Genomic DNA, 15,297 nt, shown 5'->3' on the forward strand with positions numbered 1-15,297 from the left:
CCAGGGCTCCCTGACCAGGGACCTGCCTTGCAGAGGGACATGTGGCTGGTGACAGCCTGAAGGAGGCTGGCCAGTGGGCTGATGTGCACCAGGGCTGTGGACTGGGACGTGGACAGTCCCTGCCACAGCGAGCTGTGCTCTGCAGGCTCAGCCTGAATCACGGTCATCCCAGTGTATCCTGATGATGATGCCACAGGCTCCACGTGGCTGATCGATATTCTGTTACCTGCTGTGTGTACCCACAGCACATTCCATTGTGCCCAACCTCTGGCACATTCTCTGTTATCTGTATCCTGAAATGCAAACAAGCTGCCTGCTGCCAGCTCTTGGAGATCCAAGAGTGGGTCCCTGCCCAGAGGAGCCCCTCAGTGAGCAAAGCTTTGGCTAGGGATGACAACACAGGGGTGAGAATTCCCACACGGCAGAACTGGCACCAGTGGCCGCTGCTGAAGGCACACGGGACAGAGGCATGGGGCTGGCAACAGTGCCAGCTGAGAGCACATCTGCCCAGCAGCTGGGTGCTGCCACTGGCAGGAGCTGGGGGCAGATGAGTTTGCTCCCGCGTGGCTGATGGAAGCCACGGTCAGCCCGGGGACCGCTGCCCAGCCATCATCCCACCAAAGCGATGACGACATCTCGGATGAAGATCTCCCAGTTGCCCGTCCGCTAGGGAGATTTGGGGCACGGCTGGGGCGGGGAGGGGACGCGTGGTCTCGGGGCCGCCGCGGGGCGAGGGTGGCTGGGTGCTGCTGGAAACAGCTGGCAGCGAGGGAATAATCCGATTTCTGCGCTGCTCTGAATTCCGGGCGCAGATGGGCAGGAGCGGCCGTGCCCCGGGCGGGGGCTCGGCGGACGGAGGAGCGAACTGACGGCGCCGGGGGCACGGGAAGCCCTGGCGAGGGCCGCCCCTCGGAGCACCGGGGTACCGGGGTAGCGGTGTCCGCTCCAGGGTACCGGGTACCGGGTACCGGGCCGGTGCCGGTTGCCGGGCGACGGCTGCCGAGCCCGCCCCGCCCCGCCCGCCCCGCCCCTGCGGCGGATCCGCAGCCGCCCGGGGCCGGGGGATGCGCTGACGTCACCGCTCCATCCCCGAGCGCGCCCTCCCGGTCCCCGCGTCCCCTCCGGGCGGCGGCGGCCGCCAACCAGCGCGTGGGGCGGGGACCGCAGGGGCGGGGCCGCTGCCACCCGCACCGGCACCGACACCGGCACCGACACCGGCACCGCATCGCACGGCGCGGCTCGGCCTCATGCGGGCGCCCCCCGCCCACGGCTGAGCGCCGCTCCCCTCCGAACCGGCCACGGGCGCGGCCGCGGGCACCGCAGGTAGGGGCGGGCGGCGATCGCAGGACGGGGCAGCCCCGCCGCGCCCCCGGGGCGAGGGCCGAGAGGACACCGGGGATGCTCCGGGTGCCAGTGCCGCCCCTCGTGGCCCCGGCGGGGGCGAGGCGGGGCGGGTGGGAGCGGGATGCGCACCCCGAGGGTCCGGCGGGCGGGGGGCTGCGGCCGGTGGCCATTTTGCGGAGCCCCCCGATGCTCGGAGCTGCGTGTGTGGGGACACTGCCCTCGGGTCCCCAGCGCGGTGACCGCCGGGTGCCGCCCCATCTTCCAGAAGGATCCAGCCGGGGTGGGGGTGGGGGGGCTGCCCGCGGACGAGGAGACGCCACATCCCAGCCAGGGTGCGAGGGGGGAGGATGCCATCCCCGCAGCCCATGGCGGGGGGCACAGGAGCCCCTCGTCGCCCCAGGGACACCCCTGCTCTTCCCTCCGGGGCAGAGGGCTGTGGTGATGCAGCTGAGCCATCTTGCGTCATCATCATAACGCTTCAGAGTTAAAGAGCAGCGCTGGAGGGAGTGGTGGATGCCCCACCTGGGGCTCTCGCCGCGGGGGGCCGGCAAAGATGCTGCGATGCTCAGACTGTCCTTGGCCCCCAAGGACGAGCCCTGCCGGTGACCTTGTGCGGTGGAGTGGCTGGACAGGGGCCGCCATGTCACTGCGGGCAGGCCAGTGCCTGCTGGCTGTTCAAGGGGCAGCTCCCGGGGTGCAGGGCTAGTGCAGAGCTCCACGCTTGGTCATCCAGGTTCGCAGGGAGCAGCCCTGCACTTGCCCCATTGTCTGACTCCTCTGCTTCCTTCTCCTCCTCCTCCTCCTCCTCCCCCTGGCGGGGCAGTGACCCCTCCCCTGGATCCTGCAGACCCCGTGTGAGCCGGTCCCCCGCCTGCTCAGGTCCCTGCCACAGCACCAGGGCTCGGGGAGGACAAGGAGCCAGCCGAGCATCTCCTGTGCCACCCCACGGGCAGGGACCCTCCATCCCAGCACCCGGAGCAGCCCCATGCAGGGGGCCTCTGTGGCACTGGGGGACAGAGAGGCAGCAGGCCCTCCCCCTCCCCCGGGTATGGACAGGGGTGTGGTGGCTCTGCCATCTCGGCATGCTGCTGCTGACCTCCATTTTGTCTGGGAGGTGGCAGCTGGCGCTGGCAAAGATGCTGCCACCACCCTCCACCTCCCTGCGTGTGGCAAGAGCTGCGGCCCCTCAAGGCCTGGGTCGTGTGGGAATCTGTTGTCCACCCTCTCCCTGGTTGCCCTTCTCCATGCCCAGCAATGCTGGGCACCCACCAGAGCTCACTGCCTTTTCTGTGCAGCTTTCCCCTGCTTTGGGTGTGAAGGGCTGGAAGAGAGGATGGAGGGAGCAGGGATGGGGGGTGGGGCTATTTTGCAGCAGAGATGGGGAGCAGAACCTCTCATCCATGTCCTTACGTTTGCTCCCTGTAAATTGAATCTGCATGGAAATTCTCAGGGAGCTGCAAGCTCTGCCCTGAAGCTGTGCCCCCCACTGGGGTGGGCAGGAGGTGAGGAGACATGGGGCAGGGTGTCTGTGATGGGGCTGAACTTCATCCGAGCATGGGGACATTTGCCCTTGTCCTGGGCTGTCCTCTGAGCTGCTTCCCTGCCTGCAGGTGCTGCTCTGGAGAAAACTGCACTGTCATGGCCCCTTGCCCTGTGTGGGATGGGAGGTGGGTGAGGAGCTTGGCTGGCAGGCACTGACAGTGCCGTGTCATCCAGCAACGTGTTCCCTGCTGCCCTAGAGGCAGGACAGAGCCCCGTGCTCCCAGTCACAGCTGGGGGGCCCCAACAAAGGCTGCAGGGGAAGGGCTCACCACAACAAAGCCTGGCAGCTGTGAGAATACACTGTTGCAGCCAAACGGGGCGTCCACCCTCGGCACTGAGGTGACACGGATGTGTGCAGACAAAGGGAAACTCACCGTGGATTTCCCTGGGTGCAGGCAGCTCATCATCTGCTGGGGGACCAGCAGCAGAGCACGTTCCTTAGCATCCTTTGGGGAAGAGCTTGCTGGTTGGTGGCACTTGGGGACAATGCTTCCTGTCCTATTGATCACCTCTCAGCAGGAGAGGCAGCCAGTTGGTAGCCCTTGGACTTAAGAGTGGTTTCATTAGCTAATCTCTGCCCAATTAATCTTAGCTGATCCAGTTAATCATGGCTCTCCAGGCCTTTTGCTCCTCACCAGGGGTGACTGGTGTGTCATAGGGATGGGCAGAGCCAACAAGGCTGCACGGGAAGTGGGGGAAGAGACGCCCTGCAGAATTGGGGGTCGGGTCCAGATGTTCCCCTTGGCCCCTTGGCCGTTCCTCTCTGCAGCCTCCCTGGTGTGTAGGGGAGCCTGGGAGGCGGCAGGGAGGGAACAGGGAGCGGGGCTTTGGTGCTGGCACGCTCCCAGAGAAAGGCTGGTCAGGGCTTATCGAATTTCTCTCGATGGCAGCAGATTAAGCGGGTGGTGGCTGCTCTGGCTGTCCCTAGGCAGGGTGAGCTGGCCAGGCTCGAGCTGCCCACGGGCTGGGGGAGCTGCCTGGCCCTGCCCCTGGCCCTGCTCCCTGCAGCCTGGCCCCTCTCTGTGCAGGATGCTGAGTGCCCACGACAGTGGTGCCGTGGGAGCAGGCTGGATTCCTGCCTGCAGCTGAGCCAGGGAAGTGAGTCAGGGGAAGGAAAGGAGGGTGAGAAGCAGCTGGGTCAGTGTCTGCTGGTGGTCCCCAAGGGCACACACTGTGTCACCTGGGGTCCTTGTGCTGCCATGGCAGGGATGGAACTGGAGAGCTGCAGGGATAGCAGAGGGAAGCAGTGCATTGCCCACCAAGGAAGCTGAGGGAAATGGATGCAGCAGAAAATGGAACTGGGGCTCTGCAGCAGGGAATTCTGGCCAGGAGAGGAGCTCACATCGCTGGGCAAGGAGAGCCAGATGGGAATACACTGGGAGGTAGGCCGTGGATGTCAGGGAGAGAAAAAAGGTCCTGCTAGTGAGAAGGGGGTTTCTCATGGCCAGCAACAATTGGGGGTATGGGGTGTGGTGCTGACTGGGCAGAAGAAGGCAAAGAAAGGAAAGCAGCACTGATGGATGGTACACAGCAGGATAAGGCATATGGAAAAGTGGTTCAAAGGAGAAACCAGAGTTTCTTCATGGGGAGTGATGGGGTTGGAGTGGCTGGGAATGGCACAGGGGTGGGAGGGAATAAGAGCAGGGGCTGGGGTGGCCCGTGGCAGGCAGCAGGCAGTCCTGGGGCTGGTCGGCTCACTGATGGGTGTTGCTGGTCTGGGGGTGTGCAGGAGGCAGGAGTCCAGGGACCTGCCCCACCTCTTCAGAGCCCTGGGAGCTGGAGAGGCTGAAGAGCTGGGGAAAAGGAGCTGTCTCGTCTTGGGAGGAGAGGGAAATGTTTGACGTGGGCATTTGTCAGATGCAGATGGGATTTGGCCCGAGGATGAATCCATTGTCCTTGAGTGGTGCCACAGGGTGGGGCAGCTCGAGCTGATGGACTCATGAAGATGCTGCCCTTCCACCTGGGAATATATCCAGTCATTTCATGGGAAAAACAATTTCCTCATTCCCCTTTGGCAAGCACTTCTGTTTAATTTTTCCTTTCCCCCATCTGAGTGGGGAGGCAGAGGCCACTGGCAGGCAGCAGCCCACTTGCTGGCTTAGGGACTCAAGGGTGGTGTTAAACACCTGCTTAAAATAATCCAAGCTCAAGAAAACCTGAGACCAAATGCTTGAACTCTGGAATTTATGGGTGTGATCACTGGCTGAGCACAGTGGGAGCTCCGGAGCCATCCCAGCGGGAAGATAAGAGGGGGGCTTGGGAACTCCAACAGAAGAAGCTTTGTCTCTGCATGCTGCTGGACATGCCAGCTCACTTATAAAATAGGCAAAGGGTTTCTGAAAGGCAGTGCCAAGCTTGTAACACTTTCTTGATGCAAATTTTTCCACTGTGTCTATGGTTTCCTCTCACCCCCTTGGAAATCAAACCAGAGCTGTCAAACCTCAGGTAGTTTTAAAGCCATCCCCTTCTCTTGGGATACTTTTAAATCTGTGGATTTGTTTTTTTTCTTCCCTCCTCCCCTCACCCCTGCCCCTTTTTCCACAAATTCTTCTGAATTTTTCATTCCCACTGTGGGAAAACACATCTCATATTCAAGATCCCTCCTTACTGCTCCACTTCCTTCTGGTCATGGCCCCTGTAACCAGAGCTGTGTCGGTGCTCACCAACGATCTCATTTGTCCCTGATCTCCTCCCTCCCAGAGCAAATATCCTGCTGGCAAAACCCAGGCTTGGAAAGCATTAGGGAATTCACACACTCCCTTGCAGGTGGGATGCCAGAGGAGCAGCTCCTGCCCATTTTCTGAGGAGTCCTGGCTCCATTTTCCAGGTTCAGCATGGGGAGCCAGGGAGCAGGGAAAGGCAGGAAAAGGGGATCAATGTTAGAAAGCAAGAAGGGATTTTGTCAGTTCCACAAGGATCCCCAAGGATGCAGCAATCAGAGGAAGGATCCCAGATAATTTTTTAGCCAGTGCTCATGAGGCTTAACTGGGAATGGCCTGCAGAGCACCTGGGCATCAGTGCTGGGATGAACAGCTGCTCTGGGAGGTGTTGGCGATGTGAGGGGCTTGTTTTGTCTTGTGAGATTTGCGATTAATAATTTTTTTTAGCAAAAGGACTGGAAATAGGATGGTAAACTGGGAACTTCAGCTGAGTGCAATGGCCACTGGCTTCCCAGGAAGGGCTGCTGGTGCTGATACTGCAGGTCTGCTTTGTGGGAGCTGAATGGGAGGCAAATGCCAGCGACTGTGTTCAGCAACCGCCTCCTTTCTCAATGGAATGCCAGCGCTTTCCTCCCCGCCCCGCTCTGTCCTGCTGCCCAGTCCCTGCTTTGCTGGGCTTGGAGTGGAGGCAGGAGGCTTGGGTAACAGGCAGGAGCTGTGGATTTGTTTGCAGATTAGGGGGTACCTGCTCAGTGCCACTGGCACCCTGGGATCTAAAAGCTGCTCCTTGGGGGTTATGCTGATGCTGACAGTGTCTACAAGGCTCTGTCTGCTGCTGGGGGTGCCCACCAGGTGATGCTGCAGGGTGATGGAGACTCCAGTGCTGCCCTGGGGTAAGGGCAGGGATGGCCCCTGGGAGGTCCTGACCTGAGGTATGCCAGAGAGAAGGAAGAGGTAAAAGCAGGGCAGATCGAGGTATGAAACAAAATGTCATTCTTCAGCCAGGGGCAAAACAGCGTTCCCAGGAGGATTCCTTGTGCAGGCTTTCCACTCACCCTGCACGGTTGCAAGACGTGGATTGGAATGTGAGTTTTCCTGACCCCCTTTTCCTCCCTCCCTTTTGCAGGACAGCCACTGCTCCTCGCTAGCAGTACCCAGGGGCGGCCGGCGCCATGGCGGGAGCATCGGTGAAGGTGGCAGTGCGCGTCCGGCCCTTCAACTCCCGGGAGATGAGCCGGGAATCCAAATGCATCATCCAGATGTCGGGAAGCACCACCAGTGAGTGCCTCACCAGGGGCAGGGGGGCTTTGGGTGCTGCCTGGGAAGGGGCACGTGTGGTGTGGCCACAGCAGCAAACACTGGCCTGTGGGGATCCTTGGTGAGGATGCCTGAAGCATCTCGAGTTGTTTGGAGGAGGGAATGTGGGGAGGATGTCAGTTTTCCATGGAGAAATGCAGTCTTGCTGTTGAAATGGCGGTGGTGGGATCTGCATGGCACTGAGCCCTTGGGTTTTGGTGACAGTGGAAGGGGCAGTATTCCCCAGCAGACAATGAGGGAGGGATCACAAGATCACAGGATGATTTTGTTTGGAAGGGATGTTAAAGATGATCTCGTTCCAACCTTCCACTGTAGATCAAGCTCTTCCACATCAAACCTGGCCTTGAAGCTGGGCATGGGCCAGCATGTGTTTTTTGACCTGCCTGGCCAGGTACCACTCACTGCAGCATGCCAGGATCCATCCCTGCTTCTCTGGAGCTCTTGGAGATGCAGCAGCAGCAGGATGGAGGAGTGGGAGGAGGATTTGCCCAGGGAATGATGTGCTCCGTGTGGGGCTGTATGTCCTGTCAGGAGCCTGTGTGGCCTTTGCCCCTCTTTAAATAACAGCTGCTGGCAGAACCGTGTTGGAATGGCAGTCAAATCCCTCCTGTTTGGCTCTGGAAGCCTCCAGATGGGGCAGTGTCTAAAATAACTCCCTGCCTGCCCACCTGGGGCTGCCTGCGTCACCAGTGGTGGGTGAGACACCGGTGCAGCCACCCCCGCCGTGCTGGCTGCCATGACAACCTGCTGGTGGAGAGAGGAGGGCACCCAAGGGTGCAGGGTGACTCTGGGACCCCCCTGGCCACCCCAGGCCTGGGGAGCAGGAGTGGGAGGCCTGTGGGGCAGCATCTGCTGGTCTCTGGTGTCCTGTGGGGGTTTTCCCTTGATGGTTGGACAGGGATTCTCCGTCTGCCTGGGGTGCAGAGCTTCTGCCCTCGTGGTGCCTCCTGTACACACAGGAGCTTCCCACCTGCCCAGGGCCAGGGAATAGGTAGGGTAGATGTTCCCCATTCTGGTTCTGATGGGTGGGGTGGGGACCTGGCGTGCCCCAGTCACAGTCAAGAGCATCAGACATCCCCCACTCCCCCCATGGCTGTGTTTGTTCAGAGCTGTCTGTGCCTGTTCATGCTGCACACCCTGGCTGTGCCCCCACCCCTCCAGCCTGTGCCCCTGCACCAGGGAGGGCAGCAGGGCTGCAGGCAGGAGCCCTTTGCTGACAGTGAGGATTTTCTCCATGAATGGACAAACCTCTGGCTAATCCTCTTGGCCAGGGGGCTGGGGAGCAGGTGTGGGGGGCTCAGAAGCCTGCTGCTGCTGTGGCTGGTGGAGGCAGGAGGATGCCAGTAGTGCCAGCAGAGCAGGACTGTTTCAATCCCCCCAGCTCCTTGCAGAAAAGCCAAAGATAAACATGTTTGAAGGGAGTGAAAATTTTCCCCTTCCCAGGGTTATTTACAGAGACCTTTGCATGTGCTGGAGCAGGGAGGCAGGTTCTTCTCCTGCCTAATGCACTGAGCCCCGTGGGAGGCAGTGGGGCCCAGGGTGGGATCAGCCTTTCTCTGCTGTCCTTTTGCCTGCAAACTTCCAGCTGCCACAGCCACCCACCTGCTCACCAACACTGCTGCTTTGTTCCTGTGGTGCCCTGCACTCTGTGGGCACTGTCCCAGGCACCAGCACTCCTGATGGCTCTTCTAGCACCTCTCCTGATAGCTGCCACCAGGATGGTGGAGAGGAGACCCCTGGCTTTGATCCCACAAGGCCATTCATGTTCTCTGTCTGGAGCTATGCCTCTGCTGCCTTTAAAATCTGGTGATTATTTTCTCTGATGTGGGTTCTGCTTAGTGCCTGCCCACTCACTGTGCTGCGCCATGCTGCTGGCTCTTCAGGGCAAGGCTAGGGATATCTCCAGAAGTTTTCCTCCTTCCTGTCCCCTTGTCTGTATATTTGTCTTCACCTCCACACTCCTCCTTGCCTTTTGAATCCCAGTGGCCCAGAGCATTAATCTTTTGCAGCAGCTTTGCAGAAGTCCAAAATGCCTGGTCACAGGAAAAAAAAAAAATTCCACCAGCAGCATCCATCTGCCTGCAGGCAAATAATTGGGAATGAGAGGGGTGTGGGAAGAGTGTTTCAGCTCAGGACAGGAGATGCCTGCCCTTGGGATGCTCCCTTCTCCCCTGTCCCAGTCTCTGGTTCCCCATGCCAGCTGGGCAGCTGCAGCTGGGATGCCTGGAGCCACTTGGTGCCATCCCCAGCTGCTTCTCTGCCCTGTGCCCAGCATGGGCTGACACTGGGGTGCAGAACAGGAGCCTTGTGCAGCTCCATCCTGCCTGCTCCACCTCTCATCTTTACTCCTGCTCGCTGTGGTCAGTGTCACCTCTGCAGGGCAGAGACAGACCTGGTGACCAGGTGGCACAGTGGAGCTGTTTAGTGATTCAAGTGGGTTTATTTTTCAAATAGTCTATATGAAAATAGGTAGAAAAATATGTTAAGCAAGATAATAGAAGAATTTAATAATGAGGGTTTGTACACCAGGAGCCATCAGAGATGCTCCATCCCACTTCTTGCATGACTCTGCTCCTGCTTCTCTTCCCTGCCCTCAGCACCACGGCCAGACATTGGCAGGGGTCAGGACCAGGCAGCCACCGTGGCTGTCCATGCTGCCCACAAAGACCTGCTCTTCCAGGGGCCTCCCCATCCCTGTTTGCTGCCGCAGGATTGCCAGTTGTTACTTCCCAGCCCTTTCTCCTGGTTATTAGTGTGCCTGGAATGCAGCGTTGGAGTCAGGCTGCCTGCAGCAGGTGGGCAGGGAGGGAGCCTGTGCCAGCCCCTCTTTGGTGCCAGAGCTGGGCTTCTGTCCAAGCTAAGGAGCACCTCAGGAGCACCATGGTGTGGTTTTGTGGTCAGGGCTGGGTCCTGACCCCACTTCCCACCCCTCTCCAGTCTGCCTCGCTGCTGTTGCAGGCAGGGCTGGGTTGTTCTCAGATGAGAAGTGGTGGACCCTTTCCAGGGGAGTAGAAGGTGCATCCATTGTGGTAATGGAGGAAGGATTCAGAGCAGAAAACATCCATATGCATAACACAACACATCTGGGCATCAGACACCACAGCAGTGAGCTGCACCATGCCTGGGGCTGCTGAGGAAGGTCCCGGCTGGAACTGGGAGTGGGTTCCAGTCCTGGCTGACTGAGGGGCAGAGCAAGCTGGGGTGGAGAAAGCTCAGGACTCATGGCTTCTTCATCCTTGGTGGTGGCAGGGAGCAGCTGGGCCACAGGAACTGTGCTGTGCAGGCCTCAATGTCACTTCATTGTCACCTAACACGGCTGGTGGCTGAATCTCGTGATTACCCGCTGGTTTGGGCTTCTTCTGATGCATCTGTTGTTTCAGAAAAAACCCACATCGTAAATGCTCTACAGCAGGAAAAAAACATCGCATGAGGAAGAGCAGTGATGCAGTCTCCAATTTCCATAGCAACGTCCTTTTCATCAGGGGATGACAAAAGCAGACTCTTGTTTCCGCTGGTGGTGTGACACGAGGCATTAATCACCCTGCTGGGGCTGGGGACCTGCAGAGGCTGGAGCCACAGGGGCTCTAGGGGAGCCCTGACAGGGCTGCAGCTGCTCCCACCCCACAGGTGGTGGGGCCAGCATGGGAGCTTTGGCCACACTGCCCCAGCTGTGGGGAGAGGAAGGCTGTGACTCTCCTGTGCCAGTGCTGGGCTCCCATGGGCAGGTGCCACAGCAGGAAGGAACCTGAGGGAAGGGGTCATGTCCCCCTCACTGTGTCCAGCACGATGTTTGGGCAAAGTTCTGCCCTGTTTTCTGGGCTCTGCTGGCCATGGCACCCACCTCCTCTGCTTTCAGAGTTGGGATCTGGGAGTTCTGGACCCATCTGCAGAGCTGGAAGAGTCCCAGTCCATCTTCTAGGACTGTTTTGGACTGATTCCCATCACCTTTCATCCCTCTCACATGGAGCCGGGGAGAGGGGGGTGAGGCAGGTGTACTATGGGTGGCTGGTGGCCTTATGTTCCCATCTGTTTGTCCCCAGCTATCCTGAACCCAAAACAGCCCAAAGAGACACCAAAAAGCTTCAGCTTCGACTATTCCTACTGGTCCCACACTACGGTAAGCACTGGGAGGCCTGAGCCCACCTCCAAGGCTGGGCTGGGGAGAGGCGGAGGGGCCTCCTTGCTAAATTTCTCCATGTCCCCCATCTCTGTGCAGCCTGCAGACATCAACTATGCATCCCAGAAGCAAGTGTACCGGGACATTGGTGAGGAGATGCTGCAGCACGCCTTCGAAGGCTACAATGTGTGCATCTTCGCCTATGGGCAGACAGGAGCTGGGAAATCCTACACCATGATGGGCAAGCAGGAGAAGGACCAGCAAGGCATCATCCCACAGGTATGCCTGAGGAAAGCTACCTGTCCCCCTCGTCCCAAAGGGATGCTCAAAGGAAAAGCAGAGCTGGGAGCAAAGAGGGCAGCAGGGTGTGAGTGAGGCCAGGTTGTGCCAAGGTTTGATAAAGCACTACTGTGACAATGAGCTGGCATGGAGGGGGTTAGGGAGGGTCGTCCAAGCCCTCCAAGACTGCATGGACTATGGTCTGGTCACACAAGCTGAGCTGCTCACCAAGAGCTGCCACATGCTGGTCCAGCAGGCTCTGGGGATGCAGATTCTCCATGTCAGCAGAGGGGGGGCTCTGCCAGCTCCCCAGGAGCCATTCCAGCATCATGGGCTGGTTTTTGGGGTGAAAAGGTAGAAATCCTGTATCCTGGGCACCCCAGGCAGGAGCATCCTGCTGGCAGGGGCTGAGCCTGGCCCTTCTGTCCACAGCTGTGTGAGGACCTCTTCTCCCGCATCAATGACACGACGAATGACAACATGTCCTATTCTGTGGAGGTAGGCACCCCACTGCATGCCCAGCCCACTCCCAGCCTCACACCTGGCTCCACAGGTTGTGTCAGTGTGCAGGTCCCTCTCTAGGGGATGCCTGGGTGGCTCATTCTGCTAGCTCTGCCTGTGCCCTCTGCTCTAGGTGAGCTACATGGAGATCTACTGCGAGCGTGTGAGGGACCTGCTGAACCCCAAGAACAAGGGGAACCTCCGAGTGAGGGAGCATCCTCTTATGGGTCCATATGTTGAGGACCTTTCCAAGCTGGCTGTGACCTCCTACAATGACATCCAGGACCTTATGGACTCTGGAAACAAAGCCCGGTGAGTTGGAGAAGGAGGAGATGGGTAGGGTTTGGGAAGCTTGCAGTCACTTCTAGAAGGTCCTGCTTCACTTCCTTACTTTGCCAGTCCAGCTGCTCTGGAAGTGGCAGTCCCCTCCTCACTGACTATTGCATACCCCCACTTGCTTTCACTTTACCTTCCTTCTGCTTTCCAAGTGCACTGGAGACAGCAGGAAAAAGCCTGAACTTGTGCACATCTTCTCCCCGAGTCCTCTCCTGTTCTCCAGACTCACCTTCCCACCATGTACCCTGTCCTGGCATGAGCCCTGGCCCCATCACCAGCCACTCCAGTGTCCCTCACAGAGTGTCACACCTCCCTGTCCCACTCTCCCTGCAGCACAGTGGCTGCCACCAACATGAATGAGACCAGCAGCCGCTCCCACGCCGTGTTCAACATCATCTTCACACAGAAGCGGCACGACGCCGAGACAGACATCACCACTGAGAAGGTAAGAGAAGGGCCTGATGGACTCAGGGGAGCCCACATGGATCCAGAAAGGACTTTGGTGTTCTTTCATCAGCACCTGGGACAAGACGGTGCAGCCTGGTGGAGGGTTGGAGTAGGAGGGAGATAAGTCCCAGGCACGTTCTAGGCTAATGGTCCCTTGAGGGACTGGCCCCTGGACAGGATATTTGGCAGCTGGTGCCCTTCAGCCCTGCCTGCAAGGATAGTAGCCCTGCTCCTGAGCAACTCCTACAAGGGTGACCCTACAGAGCACACTGCTGCCCTCAGAGCTGTGTCATGCTGCAAGAGGTTTTGGCTCTTTAGTTTGGGCAACGTTTGCTGTGCCCACAGGGCTGAGCCTCCTCCTCTCTGCCTGCAGGTCAGCAAAATCAGCTTGGTGGACTTGGCCGGGAGTGAGCGAGCTGATTCCACAGGTGCCAAGGGCACAAGGCTAAAGGTAAGAGCTGACCTGAGGTCCCGTTCTGCTGGTGGGGACACCATGTCCTCCTCCCTCATCCCCAGCCAAAACCTCTCCTTTCCTTGCCTGCTTCCTTGCCCACTGCACTGCCAAAATCCTTGACAGGATTGTGCTTGAAAGCTGCCTAGTGCCAGTTTCACTGAGTCCCAGCTGGGGGGTGCTGGCTACCCAGTAAAACCAGCTGCTCTTTGCTCACACCTGGAATACTGGATATTCCTCATTTTCTCCTGGGCTTTAATGTGGCTCTGAAATGGGGCCTGAGCATCTGAGCTTTTCCTCTTCTAACCAGGAAGGAGCAAACATCAACAAGTCCTTGACTACTCTGGGAAAAGTCATCTCTGCCCTGGCTGAAATGGTAAGTAGCTGGAGAACAGACAAACAATGGCACCAGGAGGAAATGGGCTTGGGCCAGCAGGGATGGGCTCAGCTCTGAGGGATGGATCATCTCAGCTCTGAGGGCTGGAGCATCCCAGCTCTGAGGGCTGGGCAGACACATCCCAAGCTGTCTCTGAGGCTGGGACAAGCTGGGCTGGTGAAGATGCCATCTGCATGGGGACCTGTGCCACTCTCTGCTTGAGGGCCAGGGATCTGTGGTGAGTGCCAAGATAAAAAGCAGCTCCCTTAAACAGTCTCTCCATTTCCTTTGCAGGATTCAGGGCCAAACAAGGTAAGTGCCCAGGCTGGATGGGAAAGGGAGCATTGGGCTTGAGCACAGTGTGAGTGGGTGGGAGTGGGTTGCAGGGTGGTTTGGGAGTGAGACTGTGCCTGGACTCAAGCCATTCTTCTCCTGAGGGCTGGTGGAATATTCAGCCTCCTCTTCTCTCTGGGGATTTCAGTAGCCAGCTTAAACACCCTCCCAGCTCAGGGCATTTCACAGGCAGGACCTGTGGACCTGGGCAAAGATGCCCAAGGTTGCAGTGGCTGGGAAGAGCCATCCTTCTCCAAGTCCCCATGGCTGGGGACCAGCTGTCACCTTCCCTTTGAGGAGAGCAGGCAGCTTGACTGTCCTTCCCTTTGCTCTTCATTCTCCAGAACAAGAAGAAGAAAAAGACGGATTTCATCCCCTACCGAGACTCGGTGCTGACCTGGCTGCTGAGGGAGAACCTGGGTGAGGACAGGTCGGGGGTGCGGGGTGGGGATGGGTGTGGTTGCCAAGCAGGATGGGACAGGGGGCACCAGGACTGGCATCTCTCTCATGGGTGTATCTTTCTGGGCAGGAGGCAACTCCAGAACTGCCATGGTTGCTGCTCTCAGTCCTGCTGACATCAACTACGATGAGACCCTCAGCACCCTCAGGTAGGAAGAAGTGCCCTTGTTCTCCCTGCAACGGGCAGGAACAGGGGAGGCTGTTTGAGGCCCAGGCACTGCCACATGCTCTCCTTACCTCTGTGGTGTCCCTGGCTGGGGCTGTACTGTGGAGGAAACCTGCAACTCCAGACAAAAGGCCAAAGGATTGTCCCAGCACTGGGATCCTCCAAAGGATCACTTGCTGGAGGGGGTCTGCAACACTCTTGCTTGGCCAGCAGCTGGGGTTTTGCCCCTGTTCTGGCTGTTGCTCAAGGCCCTGCCCTTCCCCAGGTACGCTGACCGTGCCAAGCAGATCCGCTGCAATGCCGTCATCAACGAGGACCCCAACAACAAACTGATCCGCGAGCTCAAGGATGAGGTGGCACGTCTGCGGGACCTGCTCTATGCCCAGGGCCTTGGGGACATCATTGACAGTAGGTACCAGGGTTGCTCCCTGCCAGTGGCTCCAGGCAGCCACGGGCTGAAGTCCTGCCAGCCTGCAGGGCTGATGCCCTCACAGCCTCCCTGCATTGCACTCCTCCTGCTGCGCTGGCCCCACGGCAGCCCCATGCTGCCCCTGGTGAGCCCCTTCATGCATGTTCACAGCCCCCAACCCCTTCCTGTTGCAGGGGGAGCTGCTTTCTGCCCAGCAAACCTTCCCTTCTTCCCTTTCACCCACCATCTTCAGCATCCAGCACCCAGAGGTGCCAGGAAGGTGCTACTGGGACTGCACATGCCCATGGGCTCCCCTCCCCATGCTGTCTGATATCCTACTGAGATGAACCCCCTCTTGTTCTGTTCTCTCTGTCTTACCCCTGCTCCCTGCCCTCTCTTTCTCTCTTAGCCCATCCTGCTGCGGGAGGATCCAAATGTGTGTATTCCCCATCACTGGTACTCTCTGTTGCTTCACGGCTTTTTGGAGATCTAGGCTGTGCCCAGGGGCACCTGTGCAGCATGGGGAGGGCTCCTGCAGCCAGCCCCTGCTGATGGAGCTG

The 15,297-nt window shown here is 58.8% G+C and overlaps 1 protein-coding gene across 14 annotated transcripts in view; it reads left to right on the plus strand.

The window, feature by feature from the left end:
• Positions 1-6,223: 6,223 nt before the first annotated feature.
• The window catches only part of KIF1A (kinesin family member 1A), a 36,475-nt gene continuing 27,401 nt past the window's right edge, over positions 6,224-15,297 (plus strand). For 8 of the 14 annotated variants that reach the window (XM_083868603.1, XM_083868608.1, XM_083868597.1 and 5 more), the window contains exons 1-13: positions 6,224-6,247; positions 6,673-6,824; positions 10,904-10,980; positions 11,080-11,259; positions 11,692-11,757; positions 11,894-12,072; positions 12,430-12,541; positions 12,917-12,994; positions 13,305-13,370; positions 13,665-13,682; positions 14,048-14,123; positions 14,233-14,311; positions 14,594-14,736. In XM_083868603.1, coding sequence (XP_083724729.1) covers positions 6,719-6,824; positions 10,904-10,980; positions 11,080-11,259; positions 11,692-11,757; positions 11,894-12,072; positions 12,430-12,541; positions 12,917-12,994; positions 13,305-13,370; positions 13,665-13,682; positions 14,048-14,123; positions 14,233-14,311; positions 14,594-14,736 — 1,180 coding nt within the window. In that variant the 5' untranslated portion in view covers positions 6,224-6,247; positions 6,673-6,718. Of the gene's footprint in view, positions 6,248-6,672; positions 6,825-10,903; positions 10,981-11,079; positions 11,260-11,691; positions 11,758-11,893; positions 12,073-12,429; positions 12,542-12,916; positions 12,995-13,304; positions 13,371-13,664; positions 13,683-14,047; positions 14,124-14,232; positions 14,312-14,593; positions 14,737-15,146; positions 15,174-15,297 lie in introns of all 14 variants that reach the window. The other 6 variants (XM_083868595.1, XM_083868601.1, XM_083868602.1 and 3 more) reach the window with 1 other exon arrangement.

The sequence above is a fragment of the Zosterops lateralis genome (genome assembly GCF_965231275.1).
Source record: "Zosterops lateralis genome assembly, chromosome: 10".
NCBI lineage: Eukaryota > Metazoa > Chordata > Aves > Passeriformes > Zosteropidae > Zosterops > Zosterops lateralis.